The 22,216-nt window shown below is 45.3% G+C and overlaps 1 protein-coding gene across 4 annotated transcripts in view; it reads left to right on the top strand.

The window, feature by feature from the left end:
• KMT2E (lysine methyltransferase 2E (inactive)) overlaps positions 1 to 22,216 on the top strand; it is a 2,077,373-nt gene that overhangs the window by 495,293 nt on the left and 1,559,864 nt on the right. For all 4 annotated transcript variants that reach the window (XM_085654164.1, XM_085654162.1, XM_085654163.1 and 1 more), the window contains exons 6-7: positions 5,237 to 5,317; positions 15,806 to 15,864. In XM_085654164.1, coding sequence (XP_085510290.1) covers positions 5,237 to 5,317; positions 15,806 to 15,864 — 140 coding nt within the window. The remainder of the gene's footprint in view (positions 1 to 5,236; positions 5,318 to 15,805; positions 15,865 to 22,216) is intronic.

Here is a 22,216-nt window from a genome sequence, read left to right as displayed (position 1 = left end):
AGCAACACTATCAGGAAGAAATGGTGAGCGTTCCATCTTCACTGCTGACGGATTTGCAGTTTATGTTGGATGACTATAAAAGGAGGCATCCTTTACCTCATTCCCAAAGGATACCAGTGACTACTTCACACTCTGTGCCATGTACGCCGGTGCGAAGACAAGAGGTACCTGTGTCTTTGCTTATATCACCATTACCACAACCGGCTCCAGACATCTCTGACGATGAGGAGCAGGAAGAGGAGGAGATAACGGACCCTAGTAAAGAATGGGATGATTATCTCATTCCGTCCCCTTCATCTCCTTCACCGAGGCCTGTCGACTCTCCTCCGGAGGACATCGGGGGGGTTCCATAATCTTATGGAAAGAGCTGCACAGAGATTTGCGCTCAACATGTCATCGGACAAAACAGAGTGCTTCTTATATGATTTCAAGGAGCCTTTTCGCGAGACAGTTCGATCTCTCCCGATTGTTAGTCATCTATGGGAAGAAGGTCTCAAGGTCATGGAGACGACGGCAACGGTTACTCCAGTACTCGCCAGGCTGGACAAGAAATATAAAGCGCCCTCGGATGCTCCTGCTTGTCTACTAGGCCACCCCAAGCCGGACTCAGTTATAACTCAAGCGGCTCAGCAAAAATCGAGGAATCCGTCAGCTCCAATCTCAACGCCTCCCGACAGAGAGGGTAGGCGCTTGGACAATGCGGGGAAGAGATTTTCGTCCATGTCTGCCCTTCTAGTTAAGGCTGCGAATGCCCTGGCCATCCTGGGCAGGTATGATAGGCAAATGTGATGCGACCTATCGCCTTACATAGACAGCATTCCTGAGGCTAACAGACAGGAAGCCAGGAAAATCTTCCAGAAAGGTGAAAGGACTTCGGCTGAAGTCATAGATTGCGCAATGGACATTGCGACCACGGCCATCAGATCTTTGGGTGGAGCGGCTGTTTTGTGCCGACAAGGATGGCTAAGAGCGACAGCTTTTAGGCCCGAAGTCCAGAATAAGATCTTGGACCTTCCCTTCAATGGAGAAGATTTGTTCGGGAAGCACATTGACGAGGCCTTGCAGAGTATCAAAAAAGATACAGAAACAGCTAAATCTCTGGGAACATTGCAATATAGGAAAGTCCCTTTTCGAGGCTCAAGAGGTAGGGGCCAATCCTCCTATAGAGGGTGTTACCAACAAGGCCGGTATACTTCTTACTCCACCTCATCTCAGCCATACCGTCAACAGTCTTCGCAGCGACAAACAGGAGGTTACACAAAATCTACTCTTAGAGGTTGAGGAGGTCGTCAGGGGAAAGACAACACCCGGCATCAATGACAACTTTCTTACTCTGGCTACACCTATTCCTCTTATGTCACATGTTCCCCTGGGTGGAAGAATTTCTTATCATCTTCAAGATTGGCAGAAAATAACTACGGACCAATGGGTCCTCAACATAATACAATTTGGACATACTCTAGAGCTTCTGCAAACCACCCCCCCCCCCCCCCCCCCCCCTGTACACCACCAAGACAGCAAGAGGTCAAATATTTGCATCAGACGGGTCAAGAAATTCGGACAATGCTCCGAAAGGTAGCAATAGAACCGGTACTGAATTCTCAGAGAGGAAGGGGATTTTATTCCCGGTTTTTCCTAGTCAAGAAAAATGTTCTCCAATGGCACCCTATTTTGGACCTCAGATCCCTAAATACTTACCTCAAGGAACAATCCTTCAGAATGATTTCCCTCCCAAGATATTCTGCTGCTATTAAACCCAGGAGATCATATGACCAAATTGGACCTGCGGGATGCATACTTTCATATCCCAATCTATCCTTCCCACAGGCAGTACCTTCGATTCATGGTGGTCGGAGAACACTACCAATTCAGGGTACTGCCTTTTGGCCTGAAATCAGCCTCGAGAATTTTTACGAAATGCCTGGCTCCAGTGGCAGCGGTTCTAAGGAAGCAGAAACACCAAGTATTTCCTTACCTCGACGACTGGTTAGTCAAAGCACCATCAGCAGCGTCGGCCCGTTCGTCAACAAGGGCTTGCGTGGAACTGTTTGCCAGATTGGGTCTGACTTTAAACGAAGAGAAGTCAACTCTTCAGCCGACAAGAAATATCACCTTCTTGGGAGCAATTCTAGATACAGAGGTAAACAAAGCGTTCCCCTCCAAGGAAAGACAGCTGGGAATAATATCTCTATCCCAGGCTTTTATAAAAAGAAAGCCTCTTTCAGTGCGCAAGTACAAGTCATTGCTAGGAACGATGTCGGCTTGCATTCCCCTCGTACCTTTCTGCAGGCTAAGGATGCGTCCGTTGCAAGAGCAGCTAGATCTTCAATGGCATCAAGCGACAGGATCATTCGACGATTTACTCAGGGTAACGCCGACCATGATCCAAGCGGCAATATGGTGGACCCGGAAACGGAACATCTCGCAGGGCCTTTCTTTCGTGACTCAACCAGCCCCATTAGTGGTTACGACAGATGCGTCCTTGGAAGGCTGGGGAGCGTTCCTTCAGGACCTGCAAGTCAGCGGTCGCTGGAAATTGAACGAGCAGCAATTGCATATCAACCTCTTGGAGCTCAGAGTCGTCCGCTTAGCATTGTTGGCGTTCCTACCAAGGATTCAAGGTGCAGCCGTGTTAATAAGAACAGACAACACAACAGCGATGCACTATTTGAACAAACAGGGAGGAACAAGATCACTCTCCCTGTCTCGAGAAGCCCAGTTGATATGGGAGTGGGCTCTACAACACAGAATATCCATTACAGCGGAACATCTTCCAGGGGATCAGAACACCAAGGCGGATACTCTCAGCAGGCTGAAGTCTGTCTGTCACGAATGGGAGATCGACCAACGGAGTTTAAACAACATCTTCCAAAAATGGGGAAGGCCGACAGTAGACCTCTTCGCGACAAGGGAGAACAAGAAATGCCAGTTCTTCGCAAGCTGGCTTCCCCAAAGGGGATCTTGGGGGAATGCGTTTTTGATGCCATGGTCAGGCATCTTTGCCTACGCCTTTCCTGCAATTCCCCTCCTGCCGCGGGTTCTTATGAAGATCAAAAAAGAACCATGCAGGATAATCCTGATAGCTTCATGGTGGCTCAGGCAGCATTGGTTCGCGGAGCTTTTACTACTGTTGGAGGAACGCCCGATTTGCCTCCAGCCAATACCGTCACTTCTGACGATGTTCCAGGGGGAAGTACTTCATCCGGATCCGAAATCACTGCACTTAGCAGCCTGGCTCCTGAATACTGCGAATTTCAACATCTGAACATCCCAACGGAGTGCAGGGACATTCTATCTAGAGCCAGGGCGGATAGTACAAACAAAACATACCGGATGGAGTGGAAGAGATTCTGTTTATGGTGCATAAGATTGACATTCATCCTCTGCACTCGGCAGCTCACGAGATTGTTCCATACATCTTGCTTTTGGCAAAGTCCGGTTTGGCTCATGCATCGATAAAGTACACCTAGCCGCAATATCACGCTACAGAAGGACTGCCTCTGGTCAATCTTTGTGGTCCGCTAGAGTCATCAAACAATTTATGAAGGGATTGTTCCGGGTTTTCCCTCCAATAAAACCTCCACCACCTCTCTGGCAATTGAACATTGTTGTTTCCCAGTTAATGAAACAGCCCATCGAGCCAATAGACAGGGCAGATCTGAAATTCCTATCGTGGAAAGTTGCGCTTCTCATTGCGCTCACTTCAGCCAGGAGAGTGGGGGAAATTCAGGCTCTCACGGTCCAGGAGCCTTTCGTACAATTCAATTAGGACAGAATGATACTCAGGACTAATCCAAAATTCATTCCAAAGGTACCAACTGATTTTCATTTAAATGAGCCATTAATTCTCAAAGATTTTTTCCTCAACCAACAACAGCGGCGGAAAGGGCTCTCCACTCGCTGGATGTCCAACGCTGTCTAAAGTTCTATTTGCAAAAAACTAAGCCTTTCCGCAAGTCTTCACAACTTTTTGTTGCCTTCAGCGCACCCAGGAAGGGTTTCCCTTTGTCAAAAAGGGGAATTGCCAGACTGATTTCCAGTGTGATAGAGTATTGTCATCAGGCAGCTGGATGACCTCTGAATGCACGAGTCCGTGCCCATTCAACAAGAGCAGTGTCCACCTCTACTGCTTCATTTGCGGGTGTGCCGATCCAGGATATCTGCAGGGCGGCGACCTGGACGAGTATGCACACCTTCACCAGGCATTACTGCTTGGATACGGCCACAGGAAGAGATGTGGCGGTGGGAGAAGCGGTGCTGAGGAACCTTATCCAGTAACGGTGAGCCTTCGTTACCATCCATCCTTCCTTTTTTGTTTACATTTGCACATTTTATTGTTATTTATTGTATTTGATGCAATTTTGCAAAGTATTTTTGATGTCTGTATTTTGGTTTAGAAATACCGTTTTTATCACACTATATATGTTTCCTTGTTTCAGGATATGGGTAACAAAAAATGTGCATTTATCTACTGCTCGCTATTCTGATTCAGGCATGTGAATCTACGAAAGCTCCAATACTGGAGTAAGAAAACATATTACTTACCTGTAACTGTAGTTCTCCAGTATTGGAGCTTTCATAGATTCACATGCAACCCACCCTCCTCCGCTGAGAGGCTCACCTCGGATTTAGCACGCAGAACGTTATGGCACAAGTGCACGAAAATCTGAGGGGCAGAAGGTTCTCTCAGGAGGGTTCTAGAGGGTGAGAGGTTCTGATTGGTTCAGATGCAAGTTTAGTCCCTTTTTACATAACAAAGGTTATGGGTTGCAAAGGAAAATGGGCCTAGGCCTTTTTTCAGTTTGGTATACTACTAAGCAATGCTTTTTTATGTACTGGAGACTCCCGTCTCGACGACGGGGAATGATTCAGGCATGTGAATCTATGAAAGCTCCAATACTGGAGAACTACAGTTACAGGTAAGCAACTTGTTTTCTTACGGTAAGTAACTTATCCCTTGTGGCCTAGTCTCCAGTCTTTCTATGAGTATGTCATATTGACCTACCTGTTTTGCTAACAAGATGGAATTTTTTAACATAATACATGTTGGGGGATTATGGCAAATCAGTTTGTATTTGTAGCATCTTGCCACTTTGTTTTTGAATGGTATTTTTTCTCTGTTCCCATAAATTAAAATTATATTTGCCATGTGAAAAGTAGGTATCTACAAACTTCTTTGTAACCTTTAAACTTATACTTGGATCTGAACTCCCTTTTCTCTTTTTTTTTTTGGAAGTGTTTGGCAACATATAGATTGCATGGGAATTGACAGGCAGCATATTCCTGACATATACCTTTGTGAACGTTGTCAACCCAGGTAAGTCTTAGTTAGTTGATATGGCTTAATAACATTTAGAGAAATTGCGTCAAACTGAATTGAATTAATGTTTTTGGATTCCACACAAGCCTCTCTCTAATGGCATGTTCATTGGGTCACATTATTTAATAATGTAAAATTTCTGTTAAATTCCTCTCTTCCAAAACTGTATGGACTAGCTAGTCCAGCTGCAGCTTATGCTTGTGTACCAATTCATACAATAAGACCAGCTACAGGTTGTGGTCATTAATTTGCTTCTTCCTGCCATTAAAACTAATGATGCCTTGCCGGTGCATGTTTCAGGTTTGGTCGGACCCTTGTACTGTAGTATTGGGTCTTAGATAGATACACATGCTTCCTCCCCTTCATGGAACTGGGAGTCCTAGATTGACTTACAAGTAGCAGTGTTCAGCATTTGCAGGCCTGCAAGGCTTTAATTAATGTTTATTAGCCAGATCACTCATTGTAAAATGCTCAAGGGATGATTTACAAAGGGCCTCCACGCTCGTGGCAGAGGCCCGGCAGCCGTGTCCAGGTTTCGACGGCAGAATGGATCACAGTCTCTTTGTTCATCAAGAATAATAAAACAATGTCTTAAAGGATTGTTTAGAATGTTCCCCCCAGTTAGGCGTCCACCTCGGCATCTCAACATTGTACTAGCACAACTTATGAAAGCTCCCTTTGAGCCTATTCATAGGGCTCACCTCAAATTCATTACATGAAAAATGTGTCTTCTACTGGCTCTTATTTCAGCCAGACGAGTAAGCGACATACAGGCTGTCACTACTTGTCATCCTTTCCTTCAGTTCACTAAAGACTCTGTTATACTTCGAACAAATCCTTCATTTATACCTAAGGTCCCATTGGAATTTCACTTAAATGAACCAGTCATACTGAAGACTCTTCCCAAATCCACAGACACCAGCGGAAAGGTCTTTACATTCCCTGGACATAGAGATGTATAAAATTCTACTTGCAGAAAACAGCCTGCATACGTAAGACTGGTCAGCTTTTTGTAGCTTATGGTAAAGTCAGAAAAGGATATCCGGTCACTAAGCTGACTATAGCACGTTGGATATCTTCTGCAATCCAGTTTTGCCATCAATAGGCAGGCAAACCTCTACCTTCAACAGTGAAAGCTCACTCCACGAGAGCAGGGTCTTCCGCAACGGCTCTTTGCAGGTGTGCCTATTCAGCAGATTTGCAGAGCTGCAACTTGGTCCAGCAGGCACACTTTCACCAAGCATTACTGTCTGGAAACTGCAAGTAATGCTGATACAGTTGTGGGACAGGCGTAGCTACGCAATCTTTTTCAATAAGGTGAGCCTCTATCCTTCCCACCTTCCTTTGTTTTACTATTACTATAGTCAATGTCACCATTATTCTGTGCATATGCATTGTCAGATTCTAATGTATGTATATACATTTTTATGTTCATGTATATGGATCAAGGGCACTAGTTGCTCGAAACGTTTCGTCAGAGGATGAGTGAACAATAAAGAACATCTTGCCAGTCAATCCGCAGTCCGTATGCTCTCTTTTCGCAGAGAGGAGGTCTTGGGAGCATTTTTTCGTCGAATATATGAAATATATATATTGACATATATGTATATATATATTTTTACATATATGTATACAAGTATATGAATAGGTGGTTAAGAAGTGTGATATACACTGGCTGATGTACAGGTTTTCTTTTGTACCGTGTGCATTACATACCTTCTTGTATGAACATACATACCTATGTAATAACTGCTATCTACTCTGATTCAAACATGTGCATCTATGAACGATACCTCAATACTAGGGAAGTAAATAAGTTACTTACCTGTAAACTGTGGTTCTCCAGTATTGGTATCTTTCATAGATTCACATGCGACCCACCCTCCTCCCGATAGAGGCTCCCCTGTTTTGTTATATGTTTATACTACACTTGTGCTCGAAAATCTGAGAGCCTGGAGCCTCTGTGGAGAGGGTTCTAGAGGATACTGTCATTGATTGGCTGGAGTTTGGACCGCACTAGGACGAGATATTAAAGTGAATGGTTTTTCTCTATTAACTTTAATGTTAGAGTAATTACTTACTGATTTTTATGTACCGTGGGATGCCAATACTGGAGAACCACAGTTTACAGGTAAGTAACTTATTTTCTTTCTTAGGTTTACCACCCTACCTCCATCTATTCCACCAAAGCTGTCCACTTCCCATCTCAACTTGCTAAAGTTGCTGAAGAATGCAGTAGAAACAGTCCCCCACAGGCAACGGGGGAAGGGAATTTACACTAGCTAATTCTGGTGACAAAGAAGGACATGCACGAGTTCAGACCATTTCTTGATATCAAAATCGCCTATAAATTGTTTCGGCGGGAGAACTGCCGGATGCTGGATTTACATCAAATATCCCCCCAATTACACCAGGGAGATCCGATTTTCTCCATTGACCTTCACAATGCATACTTTCACATTCCCATCCCCAAGAAGCATTACAAGTTTCTAAGGTTTATTATGGGGCTCAACCCCTACCAGTACACACAGTACTTCCATTGGACATGAAGTCAGCACCTAGAACATTCTCCAACTGCATAGCTGTGGTGGCAGCCCCTCTGTGAAAGCACACCAGATTTTCATCTACCCATGTCTAGACGATTGGTTCATAAAGGCGTCCTCTCCTCAAGAAGCCCAATTGCATTTCAGTTGGACTTACAATCTCCTTCATCGGCTGGGTCTTCACGTCAACCTCAACGAGTCCACGTCCAGACTTTACATTATTTAGGCCTCCATTGATACCCTAGAAGCAAAGGTGTATCCTGGAGGAGCGGCGCTTATCATTCCTCCAGAAATGTTAGACTCTCATGAAAGTCCCTCATCCAACAGTAAGAGCATTATCATCTCTTCCAGGCTCGATGGCCTCCTGCATTTTTCTCACTCCCAAAGCTCGCCTCCACATGTGTTCTCTCCAGGAATGTTTAGAGGATCAATGGAATCAACTGTCTGGAACTGGGAGTCCAGGATCACACTTTTAATAAATGCTATACAGTCCCTGAATTGGTGGTATTCTCCAACCAATCTTCTACAAGGCATGCAGTTTCACCAACGGGTCCCCTCTCAGACCATAGTGACAGATGCATCACTACTTGGATGGGAAGCTCCCATGGTTCACCTCCAGATTCAGAGATCATGGTCTCCTTGAGCTCCCCGCAGTGTATCTAGCGCTCAAGTCTTTCCACCCATCATTCACGACCGACACCCTGTTTGGTCAGACGGACAATACAACCACCATGTACTATCTCAACAAGCAAGGAGGCACGAGGTCCAGAGCCTTGTCATTAGAGGCCCAGACGATTTGGAAATGGCTCTTGTCCAAGAACCTGAACATCATGGAAACTCACCTCCCTGGTGTCCAAAATGTTCAGGCAGACGCTCCCAGCAGAGCTCTCGACGAAAACCACTAATGGGTCTTACCAGATGATGTCGTTCAAAGTATCTTCCAAATATGGGCAACACCTTCTATTGACCTGTTCCCCACAGGCCGAAAACATAAAATGCTGCAACTACGCCTCCAGGTACTACAGTCCGGAGACGCTGAGGTGTGCCCTATGGATCGACTAGTACGGCAAATTCATTTACACCTTTCCACCAGTTCTCCTAATCCTGGCTGTCCTGATCAAACTGTCCCACTCCAAAGCCAAGATAATCCTCATAGCTCCAGAGTGGGCACGTCAATGATGGTTCCCCGACCTCCTTCACCAGCCTGTCCGACCACATCTAAAGCTGCCATGCAGGCCAGACCTACTGACGAAATACTGAGGCCAGATGGTGCACCCCAATCTCTCCTCTTAGAATTTGGCAGCATGGCTCCTGAGCTAGCGCAGTACAGTACAGACATTTGAATCTGCCACAAGACTGCATGGAGATCCTCACAGTAGCTAAGCCACCTTCCTCACGTTCCACATATACCTTCAGAGGGAAGAGATTTTGCATATGGTGTTTATCTAATAACGAGGACCCTTACTCCATTTGTAGTAATCTGGCTTGCAATTCTCTTCTATAAAGGTTCACCTGGTAGCTGTTACGGCCTACAGAAAATGCCCTTCACAGTTTTTTTTCCAGAATCCCAGTCATCAAGGATTTCCTCTGGTGTTTGAGGAAAGTTTTTCCCCCTATTTGGCACCCTTCCCCTCCATGGGATCTTAAAGTAGTCCTTTAATGCCAAATACAGGACCCCTTCAATCCCACCCAAGGCATCTCTCCAACACTTGTCTGGGAAAACTGCGTTTCTTGTGGCAATAACATCTGCCCGCAGGGTTAGCGAGACCCAGGCGCTCTGCTTTCACGAACCATACACTGTCTTTCACTCTAGCAAAGGGCTTATGAAAACTCACCCAAAGTTCCTCCCTAAGGTTGTTTTGGACTTCCATGTCACCCAGACAATTTGATTGCCAACATTCTTTCATAATCCCTCTACTCCAGCGGAACAGACTCTCCATTCTCTGGATGTAAGAAGAGTTCTAAAATTCTATCTAGACAAGACATCAGCAAATCGGACAGATTGTTTATCAACTACTGTCCGGTCCGTACAGGCTTAGCCACCCCCAAACAATCTATTTCACGGTGGATAGTGTCTTGCATTTTATTGTGTTATCAAAAGGCTAACAAAACACTCTCAGCTAAACCTAAAGCACACTCCTCTAGGGGGAAAGGGGCTACTGTTGCTTTACTAACCAATATCCCTATTCCAGAAATTTGCAACACAGCTATCTGGAAATCAGTACATACATTCACCAAGCACTACTGCCTAGACTCTGACGGTAGAGCAGATGCTCAAATAAGGCGGCTTCCCTCAGAAATCTATTTAGTGCTTATGACTATAAATGAAACTCCCTTATGAGAGAAGGAATAGTTTCTTACCTGTAACTCCTGTTCTCTCATAGGGGAATTTCCATTATAGTCCTAAGCAACCCTCACTACCCACCCTAGTGGGATGGGCAGAGGTATTCATATAATGTAAATCTGTTCACACATCACCTTCAAAAAGAACTGAAGCAACTGCCACCTGCTGTGCATGATGGGTTACCGGTGGTCTGTGGGATCTTAAAGGTACAGTCTCTTTTTTAGCCATATGACAGCCTATGAGGTGTCTCTGTCCTGCTGTTCTCCATCTCTATTATAAAAAGAGCTTGTGAGGGATATTTATGCTGTTTGCAAATCATATCAAATTGTCCTCAAATACCTTATTCTGGCCTTTTTTGTCTTCATGATGAAGAATTTGGCCATTGTAGCCTAGTTATATAGGCTACATAATCTGTTTGAAGAGACTTTGCAGGCCTTCCTGAAGAATGGCGAAACTCCACTCTCAAGAAGATATATTGAAGAACATCTCTAGGGTCCCATCACATGGGCGGGACTATTCAATGCTTATGATTAGAATGGAAATTCTCCTATGAGAGAACAGGAGTTACAGGTAAGAAAATATTATTTTTAACTTGTATCTTTCATAGATTTACATACACACCTCCTTCATAACGAGTATGAGGCTTGATTAAATGTTGTACTAACTTGACTTGCTGCGAAAATCTAGGCAGCTTGGCCTGTTATCTTTTACATGAAAATGTATGGGGGTACTTCTGATTTGTATTGCTCCCACCTCGGTTACAGGTAAAAAGTAACTTTTGGTGCAGTCTTGTAGCAGCCTGTGCCTCACCTTTTGAATATGCCCCAAGCGTGAGACTGGATATAGAAACTTTTTCAGCCGTACCTCTGCATGCTGGAAGGTAGCGCTGTGCGACTCCTCACTGATGCTGTTCTGCTCCTGAAGTGATGTGCGGGACTATATAGGTGCCACTCCTGCATTCTGACGTCAGTTCCTTTCCTTCCTTGCCACCAGACACGGATATAGTCTCTTGTCTCTCATAGACTGTTACTTTTTAATTTGTTCACGAAAATTAAAAAGTTTCTCTTCTGTGTGCAAGGCATGTCACCTCCCACGACAACAGGTTTTAAACCATGTAGCAACTACCACAAGCAGATGTTGGTGATCGATCCTCACCAGGTATGCGTGTGATGTCAGTGGTCGAACCACAACTGCAAGGCCTGCGGAGACTGCACATCAATAAATTTCCCAAGGCCATCAGGGAGCATGAGGAAAATGTACACGTCATCGAGTACAAAAATACATCGCAATTGACCCCTCCAAGTAAAAGTCCCGGTCCTGGTCACCAGAACTGTTCGCAAAGCCATTCTTCATTACGCTCAAAGTACTTGGTTAAGGACAAAAAGGCTGAGCAGAGTTCGCTCCTTCCCACCATTCTTACTCCCTCGATGAAATGCGGAGGCGGCGCTAGACATCATGTTCGCGCTGCAGAAGTCAGTCGACTTCAGAGCCGATTAAGCAAGTTGATCTAGTGGCCCTGGACTGGGCATGGAGAGTGTGTTATCCAGGGCTTGTGCATCTCCCCCGATCAGACTGCCCCTCGGGACGATCTGCTGTCCCAGCACAGTGCCCAGTTTTACTCCCAGTCTGTGCAATCTCCACCTTTATGCACAGAGATTGAGGGGCGGCAGCTGAATGCCTTTGGCCTTCCCCATTCTCGCAGCCATGAGTTCATTGGCAGACTGTATCTATTTGTCGGTAATAATTTGTGGTTTGTGCACTCGCAAAGTTGACCCCCTTCAGCCCACATTGTCTGTGCTGCATTCTGTTCTTTCTCTCGTCCTACAAATCTTTGCTTCGGGCACTGTTAAAGGTTCTATTTCAGACCTGTTGTTTTTTTCTTCTGTTAACTGATCAGCCCTTCCTATTAAATCACCTCTTGTGATGTGGTTTTTGAAAGGGCTTCAGCATTTTTCTGTCTTCATCCTTTGTGATTCCCCAGTGGGATATGAATTTGGTATTGATATTTCTGATGTGTGCTCTGTTCCTGCCTCTGCACAGTTGTTCCTTGTGGCTCCTCACTCTGAAAAATGTGTTCCTAGTTGTCATCACCTCGACACGGATGGTCAGTGAACTTCAGGCGCAAAGTGTCTGTACTATGTACTCCACTTTCTTCCTAGACAAGAAGGTTCTGTGTTCAGAGCCTCCTTTCTTCCTAAAGATGTGAAGCCGTTCCACGTCGGCCAAACCATCACCTCATTGGTGTTCTGTGCTCTGCCTCATTTCTCTAAGGAGGAGGAGAAACTCCATTGCTTGTACCCCAAAAGAGTGCTGAGCTTTTACATGAATAGTACCAAAGACCACCTGGTGGACGATCAGCTCTTTGTGGGGTTTGTCAAAGCGAAGAAGGGCAAGGCTGTGCAAAAGCGTACCATCTTGCATTGGATCATGCTCTGCATTAAGAATTGGCTTCGAAGCAGCCCACAGAAGGACTGCAAGCGCAATCCACCAGGGCAAAAGCTGCTACCACTACGTTAGCTCGCAGAGTCTCTATCCTAGACATCTGCAGGTGGCTGTGTCGGTGTCACTCCACATGTTCTAGAACCACTATTGTCTGGACAGATGAGTCTGCAGAGAGGGGCCCTTTGCCCGCTCAATCCTACAGGACTTTCGTTCTTTGGGAGCTAAAACCCTTGTGGTTCCCAAATTCAAGAGAAATAACTGAGGTGGCAGATGTTTCTTCACCTGCACAGCAAAGGCATGGAACTCATTAACCTTTTTTATTAGATCATCCCTTCAATCTGCTTGAATTCAGAAAGGAGCTGCAAACGTGGCATTTTAACAATTAGGCTTAGGCTTCTTTTTCGTTTTTGTCCAAATCTGAGCTAGCGCCAGCACACCTTTGTGTAATTGAGTGCTCTATAAATATATTAACATAACATTCACAGACCAGCCTCCAGTAGGTACTGCTCTGGTATCTATTCAAAAGGTGAGGAATCTACAGCTAGAAGTCCCCATCAGTAGAATTTATTACTTTACATTCTGTAATGCTCTCTCAAGGTAGAGACTCTTATCTAGCTGCAGATTCTTCACTGACCCTCTCTTTCTCCCTGTTGTGTGATTGGACTCCATCTATTTCTATTAAGAATGCAAGTCTAGGAATCTGCACATTGGTTTACCAATTTGCCTTTGGGGCCTCAGATCTCGATGTACGGACATCTTTTAAAGCAACTAATGCCGGCATGCAGGAGTGGCGCCTATTTAGGCCCCACAAATCACTTTTTGAACGGAACAATATCAGTGCAGACTCGCACAGCGCCATCTTCAGGCAGCAGAGGATCTACTGAAAAGTTTCTGGATCCAGTCTCATGCCTGGGTAATATTAAAAAGGTGAGGAATCTGTGGTTAGATAGATTCCCTACCAGAAAGAGAGTTCACGAAGGTAAGTAATCTGTTCATTCTGACTCTAAAATATGGGCAGGATCAGATCACTTCCAATATTAAACATCCATGCTCCTTTGTCCTTGATCTCCTAGTCCCTCTCACAGATGAAACATTAAGTGAATGAGGTATGGCAGATCTGAGACTTTGCTGCTCACTTCTGGTATGTAAGAAAGAGGAGGTTGCGTTCTCTGATGGATTTTAAGGCTGCAGAGTATCCCTTTTCTAGGTAGATGTCACTCCTTCTTCTATGCTTCACTCTGTTACTAGTGTCCATCACCTCTTTCTCTTGATCCCACATGAAGACCCCACCAGAAGAGCCGGTCAGTGAGGTCAGAATAAAGTGCTGATCTTAAAACCCAGTTGGCTGCCCCCTGCCCAAATTAGTTTTAGTCTGGCAATATTCCCTGGAGATGCCAAGCTCAGAACGGAGGACAAATAGAAATAGACCGCCAGTAGATTATATATATATATATATATATTCACTGAAAAAACCATAGGTTTCACACAAGTTATAGTTAGCGGACAATTTACTGATAAAAAACCATTGAAATTCCACGTTATAGTTAGTGCAGGCAACTATAACTCACGCGACCGCAATCCTCTGCTGATGCTAATACTGTATTTAGACACTTATTTGCCCATGTCTTCTTCCATTAAATTTTAGCTATACATATATTAGAAATATTTTTTTTTCATAAAGACACATATGTCATCAGCAGAGGATTGCGGTCGCGTGAGTTATAGTTGCCTGCACTAACTATAACGTGGAATTTCAATGGTTTTTTATCAGTAAAATGTCCGCTAACTATAACTTGTGTGAAACCTATGGTTTTTTCAGTGAATTTGCAAGGTTTTTTAAATGCTAATTCCTAACTATAACGTGTGTGAAACCTATGGTTTTTTCAGTGAATTTGTACGTTTTTTTAAATGCTAAGTTACTTTACGCCGTTCGTGGCGTGCGCGCCCACTTTACGCAGTTCGTTCCTTGCGCGCGCGGTGCGCTTCGCGCACCTTGCGCGCACAGTGAGCACGCGGTGCGCTTCGCGCACCGCGCGCCCACTTTACGCAGATAGTGCCGTGCACGCACGGTGGGCACGCGGTGCGCTACGCGCACTGCGTGCCCACGTTACGCTAAATGGGCCATGTACGCACGATGCGCTTCGCGCACCGTCCGCACACGGAGGCCGTATTAGGCACATCGTTGTTAATGGTTATCTACAGATTGTCTTTAAAATAAACATATGCCATGCACAAAAGGAGCCCTTCGGGCACCGTTTGCACACGGGGTGAGGAAAACGTGGATATTGTTGTTTTTTTTATTTTTTTTTAACCGTACGCGTACGGTAAGCGTAATCGCCGATTTTCCGAAAATACAAATTTTTACATTTTTTGCCTTTTGGGTTCTTTGGGGACACCATAACAATGACTGGGTGGTTGGGAGCTGTCTATCAAGTCGCTTTTACTGTTTTCGGACTTTGTTTTTCCTCCACTCCCCTCAGAGTGCGAGAGAGAAAATTGCGGCCGACACTTCCTGGTTTCGACCGATTCGAATGTTTTCTAAGATCTAACAGCCAATCAGAATCGCACTCGCGCACGTCACCGTACGCGTACGGTAAGCTTACCGTAAGCGCACGGTAAGCGCACCGTAAGCTGGCTCAGATATATATATTGATTTAAATGCTATTTTCTCAGGAACTACTGAACAGATTTACACCAGACCTACAAAAGGCACTTCCTTGACCTGAGGACTACCTCTCTGCCAAATTTCAAGTAACTCTGTTCAGCCGTTCGGGCTGTAGCTGTGTCTAAAGGTCCTATGGAAAAATGCATGGGAAAAACGCGTTTTGGGACCCCCCTTTTTTCTCAGCCCCCGCTTGACGAATCCGCCCGAGACTTTCAGGGTAGGAGCGGAGCGTAGCGCCCCACCTATTTTGAAAATTTCGCGAGGATTCGTCGACCGGCGCCAAAGTTATTCCAAATAGAATGTTGCGGATTTCCTATGGAAACGTGGTCCTAACTATAACTATCTACTGGCGACCGCCAGTAGATAATAACAAATATGTACATGAGGATAATCTTGAGTTTGTGCTTCTAGTACATAACAACATTTAATGCGTGTAATGCTTGCCTAACGAGCAAATTGGAAACAGGAATAATTTTTTTTTATTATTACAGGACCTTGGATAAAGAAAGAGCTGTGTTGCTGCAACAAAGAAAACGGGAAAACATGTCAGGTAGGTAAAGGATACACATTACTGTTTTAATAGGATTATAGGAGTGTAACATATTTGCAGAAATGTCATTTATTGTTTTAAATACCAATTTCGATAAATGTAATTAAATGGCAACCCAGTACAAACAATTGCAGATAAATATAATAAATAAGTTAGTTATTTTAAAAGGCATCAATGAATGAGAGAGAAGATATGTTACGGGCCCTTCAAATGGAAGATGTGATGTTTTGGCTTTTGCAGCCCAAGACCCTCTTAACTACGACTTTAATAAGTTGGTGCATAATTTTCTTCTTAAAGCAAAGCAGGGGGGTTTGTATCTGGAGGGATGGTGTGATCATTAATAAAACTGTTCTGTAGGTGAGGCTGCGTGTCTGACAAAGATGTCCACTAAAATCCCTATGTGTCAGACAACGATGTCCAGTAAAATCTCCCCTGTAACCCCACATCTAATTCTTTTGGGTTTGGGGAAGTTGATCCCGTGTGCTAACACATAATCATTGTAGGAAAGTAGGATCGCTCTGACATAGATACCCCCACCTTTTGCCTGGTGTCAGTGTGTTTTGACTGTAGTTCACTGGGTTCTCTTCCAGGGGATCCTCATCAATAGTCATAAGCACATGAATATTCCCGCCCATGTGCGGGACCCCGGAAACACATCACATATATGTGAAAACCATATATGTATGTATATATATATATATATATTCAATGAAAAAACCATAGGTTTCACACATGTTATAGTTAGCTGGACATTTTACTCATAAAAAACCAATGAAATTCCCCCGTTATAGTTAGTGCAGGCAACTATAACTCACGCGACCGCAATCCTCTGCTGTTGCTAATACTGTATTTAGACACTTATTTGCCCATGTCTTCTTCCATTAAATTTTAGCTATACATATATTACAAATATTTTTTTTTCATAAAGACACATATGTCATCAGCAGAGGATTGCGGTCGCGTGAGTTATAGTTGCCTGCACTAACTATAACGGGGGAATTTCATTGGTTTTTTTATGAGTAAAATGTCCAGCTAACTATAACATGTGTGAAACCTATGGTTTTTTCATTGAATTTGCAAGGTTTTTTAAATGCTAATTCCTAACTATAACGTGTGTGAAACCTATGGTTTTTTCAGTGAATTTGTACGGTTTTTTAAATGCTAAGTTACTTTACGCCGTTCGTGGCGTGCGCGCCCACTTAACGCAGTTCGTTCCGTGCACACCGCGTGCCCACGTTACGCTGGATGGGCCATGTACGCACGATGCGCTTCGCGCACCGTCCGCACACGGTGGACATATTATGCGCTTCGTTGTGAAATGTTAAATATTACATATTCATTTACAGTAATGTGCCATGCACAAATGGTGCCCTGCAGAGACCATTTGCACACGGGGTGGGGCAAATTTTGGATAATTTTTTTTTATTATTTAATTTTTACCGTACGCGTACGGTAAGCGTAATCGCCGTTTTTTCGAAAAAATTTAAAATTGAATTTTTGGCCTTGGAGGTTCTTTTGGGACACCTTAATCCAGGCTAGGTGGTTAGGAGCTGTCTAACAAGCCCCTTTAAATGTTTTCCACCTTTGTTTTTCCTCCCCCCTCAGAGTGCGAGAGAGAAAATGGCGGCCGCCGCTTCCTGGTTTCGACCGATTCGAATGTTTACTAAGATCTAACAGCCAACCAGAATCGCGCTCGCGCACGGCACCGTACGCGTACGGTAAGCTTACCGTAAGCGCACGGTAAGATGCACCGTAAGCTGCCACAGATATATATATTGATTTAAATGCTATTTTCTCAGGAACTACTGAACAGATTTACACCAGAACTACAAAAGGCACTTCCTTGACCTGTAGACTACCTCTCTGCCAAATTTCAAGTAACTCTGTTCAGCCGTTCAGGCTGTAGCTGTGTCTAAAGGTCCTATGGAAAAATGCATGGGAAAAACGCGTTTTGGGACCCCCCTTTTTTCTCAGGCCCCGCTTGACGAATCCCCCCGAGACTTTCAGGGTAGGAGCGGAGCGTAGCGCCCCATTAGTTTTGAAAATTTCGCGAAGATTCGTCGACCGGCGCCAAAGTTATTCCAAATAGAATGTTGCGGTTTTCCTATGGAAACAGGGTCCTAACTATAACTACCTACTGGCGACCGCCAGTAGGTAATATATATATATATATATATATATATATATATATATATATATATATATATATATATATATATATATATATATATATATATATATATATATATATATATATATATATATATATATATATATATATATATATATATATATATATATATATATATATATATATATATATATATATATATATATATATATATATACATATACACATATACACATATACACACACAATGCAGCCTCCCATAGACATGCTGAACAATGTTGCAATGAATTCTCATGTACATAAACATATTCCAATAAAGCAGGGAGAAAGAAAGTCTTTGAAAACTGCTTTAATATATAGCAGAAAAGCACAATCCTGCGAGGAATAATGAAAGAAACATTGCCAGCACAAGGGCTGCATTGTAGAAACATTAGTGTAGAAAGCTGAAAAGCTAACCCACATAAACACTCAGATAAACTGGCACCGTGCCTTTAAGGCAGCCATGAGCCCCAGCTTCCCATCATGCCTCAGGGGTGACAGTTAGGTCAGTTGTTCTTTCCGGCTCCTTCTGTCAGGACCCTGGTTACTTCAGCTCTATTTTATTTTCTGATTTCTGTCAGAAAATACTTCAATCCGGCGTCGAGGAGTCGCTCTCCGCTGGTGCGGGCTCGCCCAGCGTCGATAGGCAGATCTCCATCGTCGCCGTCGAGGCGGCGTTCGACGTCGAGACAGGCTCCGCCGTTGCAGGGTCACCAGAGATCGGCGTCGAAGCACACATCTCCGTCGACGTCAACCAGGCGACTGTCCAGGCGACTGTTGTCACCAAGACAATCTCCGCCGTTGCAGGGTCAACGGCGATCGGCGTAGAAGCATACTTCTCTGTCGACGTCAACCAGACACGCCTCATCACCTGACGCGAGACACTCGTCACCCCAGTCGGCGTCCAGGCGACGTTTGACGTCGAAGGCTAGATCCTCGTCGACGACAAGGCATTCGACGTCGAGACCAAGGGTGAAATATACCAAACGTAGTTCGACGTCGAGGCGACGATCTCCGTCGACGACGAGAAGTGTCCCGCTCTCGACTCCATTGACTTCTAACAGGCGGTCAGCGTCGAGGGAAAGATCGACGCCGAGAAGGTTTTCTCTGTCGAATTGCTCATTGTTGAGGTCTCCCGCACACAACGTCGAAAGCGAGGTCTATGGGCTCCAGGCATTCGACGTCACGCCATACAACATCGAAGCACACAGAGAGATCGACGTCGAGGAGACAAGCAGGTTCTGGGGACTCAAACAGTAATGGTGATACAGAGCCGGTTAACGTCAAGACACTCTCTATCGACGTCACATCGCTCATCGCGATGGCGATCGCGCTGCAGAAGCCGCAGAGAGTCCTCCCACTCTATTCGGAGCTCACCCCAGACGATTGTGTATTCACGCAGTGCTTCTGCTCATTCACAGGAGCCTACAAGATCACTGCCAAGAGGTTCTCCAAGGAGACAGCGATCTCCTTCCATCCATCTTTCTCCCAGATGGCTGCAACCGCTTCATCTTTGGCAGACAGTACCCACAGGTCACGCTCAACGGCCTGAGGAATACTCCAGCCCACTGCACAGATCTCCCTTACAGCGTCTTGTGCAGGAAGTGGACAGATCACCCACCACTCGGACCAGAGAACACCGAGGCAGATCCCCTGAACGCAGGTCGACTCAGGGGCATCACAAAAGACGGCGTACACCGTCTTGGTCGTCCTCTTCGACACACTCATCCAAGAGGGATTACTCACCTACCCTGACGGATAATCCCCCTTCCAGAGTGTCGCCCATTGATGATGTGAACACTTTTCATGATGTTCTCACCAGAGGATCTCAGAAGCTGGGCATCACCATGTCAACTACTCAGACGACAACATCCATTATTTACGAGACTCTCCATCAAAAGTCTGCTGCTAGACCATTGCTCCCTTTGGTCCCTGGGTTCATTGAGCCGGTAATGGATGTCTTCCTAGCCCCATCATCGGCTAAAGCAGCTCCAGCGCGGATCATAAAAGAATACAAGCCAGCTGCATCGGATCCTCTTTTCCTTAGATTGGATCCACCTCCGGATTCTGTCATTATTGCAGCAGCGAAAAAGACGCATGCAGTTGCATCTTCCTCCTCTGCTCCTCCGGATAAAGAGAGTAGATCACAAGATTCTTGGGGACGGAAGGCTTGTGGCTCGGCAGCGTCTTCTCTACAAGTGTCCAACGCTGCGGCCCTGCTGGGTCGTTACGACCGGCCCCTATGGGATTCACTGGAACGCTTTAGAGACAAACTTTCAAAGGAGGATCAGCAGGACTTCTCTGAAATAATTCAGGAAGGTGCTCTGGTGGCCAACCAGGTAATCAGCACTGCAGCAGATGGTGTATCTTTGGCAGCTCACTCTTATGCACATGGGAAATGTGCACGACGATCTTCCTGGTTGTGCCTGACAGCATTAAAACCGATGCACAGCAGTGTATACTGAATCTCCCTTTTTCTGGCACTTCACTGCTTGGGGCCCACACAGACGAAGAAATGGCGAGAATGAAGGTCGAATTGGACACCTTAAAGGTGGTGGGCCTGGAGAAGAAAAAGGAGTTTAGGAAGCGGTACAGGCCCTACAATCGGAAAGGTAACCAACAGAGGGTTCAAACCCCTCAATGGTCGCAAAACAGACAGGGTAAATCCCAATACCAAGGCCGACGCTCCGCAAGGGTAAGAGGAGGACATCAACAGAAGTCTTCCTCCACAACAAAAACTCCAGGGAAGCAATGAGTATGTGCTTCCTCTAGCACCGTTGCACACTCCAGCGGGAGGAAGTATAGCAAGTTACACTCAAGAGTGGCGCAACATAACCAGAGATCAGTGGGTTCTAAATATACTAGAAAATGGGTACACACTACGCTTTTGTGCGTCCCCAAGAGACATTCCCCCGGTAAATTCTCGTCCGCTACATCTAGATCTCCTGCGTAAGGAAGTGTCGACCCTTCTCGGGAAACAAGCAATAGAAGAGGTCCCTCCTGCACAGAGAGGAAAGGGAGTTTACTCAAGATACTTCCTTGTTCAGAAAAAAGACCAACCGAACAAGTTCAGACCTATATTAGATCTACGTGCTCTGAACAAATACATCAAAAAGGAAAAGTTTCGGATGTTGGCGCTCCATCAAATATTTCCACATCTACAAAAAGGCGAGTGGATGTGTTTGGTGGACCTCCAAGATTCGTACTTTCACATTCCAATCACAACACGACATCGCAAGTTCTTGCGATTCATGGTGGGAACAAGACATTACCAGTTCAAAGTCTTACCCTTCGGCCTAAAATCAGCTACAAGGGTATTCAAGAAATGCATGGCAGTTGTAGCAGCAGCATTACATCGCCAAGCCCTGTTTGTGTATCCATACCTAGACGACTGGCTGTTGAAGGGATCATCTCCTCACATGGTGCAGCAACACCTTCACATCTGCATGAATCTCCTTCAACGCTTAGGTCTGCATGTCAATTTGGACAAATCGATCCGTCAACCGACTCAATCACTCCACTATCTGGGCGCCAATATCAACTCCGACCTTGGAAAAGTGTTTCCTTCGGCGGAGAGACTGTCATCAATGAGAGACAAAGGCAACATCATCCTTCAAACTCATCAGCCATCAGTGAGACAGGTGGCTTCTCTACTGGGCTCGATGGCCTTCGGCATTTTTCTCATACCCAACGCCAGATTGAGGATGGGACCGTTGCAGCGAGATCTAGAGGATAAATGGGATCAATCCTCGGGTCAGTGGAACAAGAGGATTCTCCTCTCTCCTGCAGCAAAGAAGTCCATTCTCTGGTAGGGGGGACTTCCACCGCCTGGTAAGCAAGCGTTTGGCCGTTATCAGACCACATCCCCTTGTTTGGCGCAGGTCCCTACTCAACTGGGCGAGGGTGTAGGGTGCGGTATTGCGCAGGGAGGACTTGCTTGGCATTGGTATGTTCCCTCTGACGCATCAATGGGATGCGATGGTTTCCAAACTTTCGGGGGCAGACACGGGCACGGGATCCCCAATTGCGTCACAGAGGAGCATCACACAGAGTAACCCCCTCACCCCCACTGACGTAAATATGGAATAACACTGGCACTCGGACAGTCACCGCCTCTGTGCCACGGATTCCTGCTACTACTGTGTCTTGGAGGTGTCTGAGGCCCCCTAGTGAATTTAGAAA

Source organism: Triturus cristatus, chromosome 4_1 (genome assembly GCF_964204655.1).
Source record: "Triturus cristatus chromosome 4_1, aTriCri1.1, whole genome shotgun sequence".
Lineage (NCBI taxonomy): Eukaryota > Metazoa > Chordata > Amphibia > Caudata > Salamandridae > Triturus > Triturus cristatus.
Note: the sequence above shows the minus strand (reverse complement) of the source record. Positions and strands in the feature narration are given on the sequence as shown.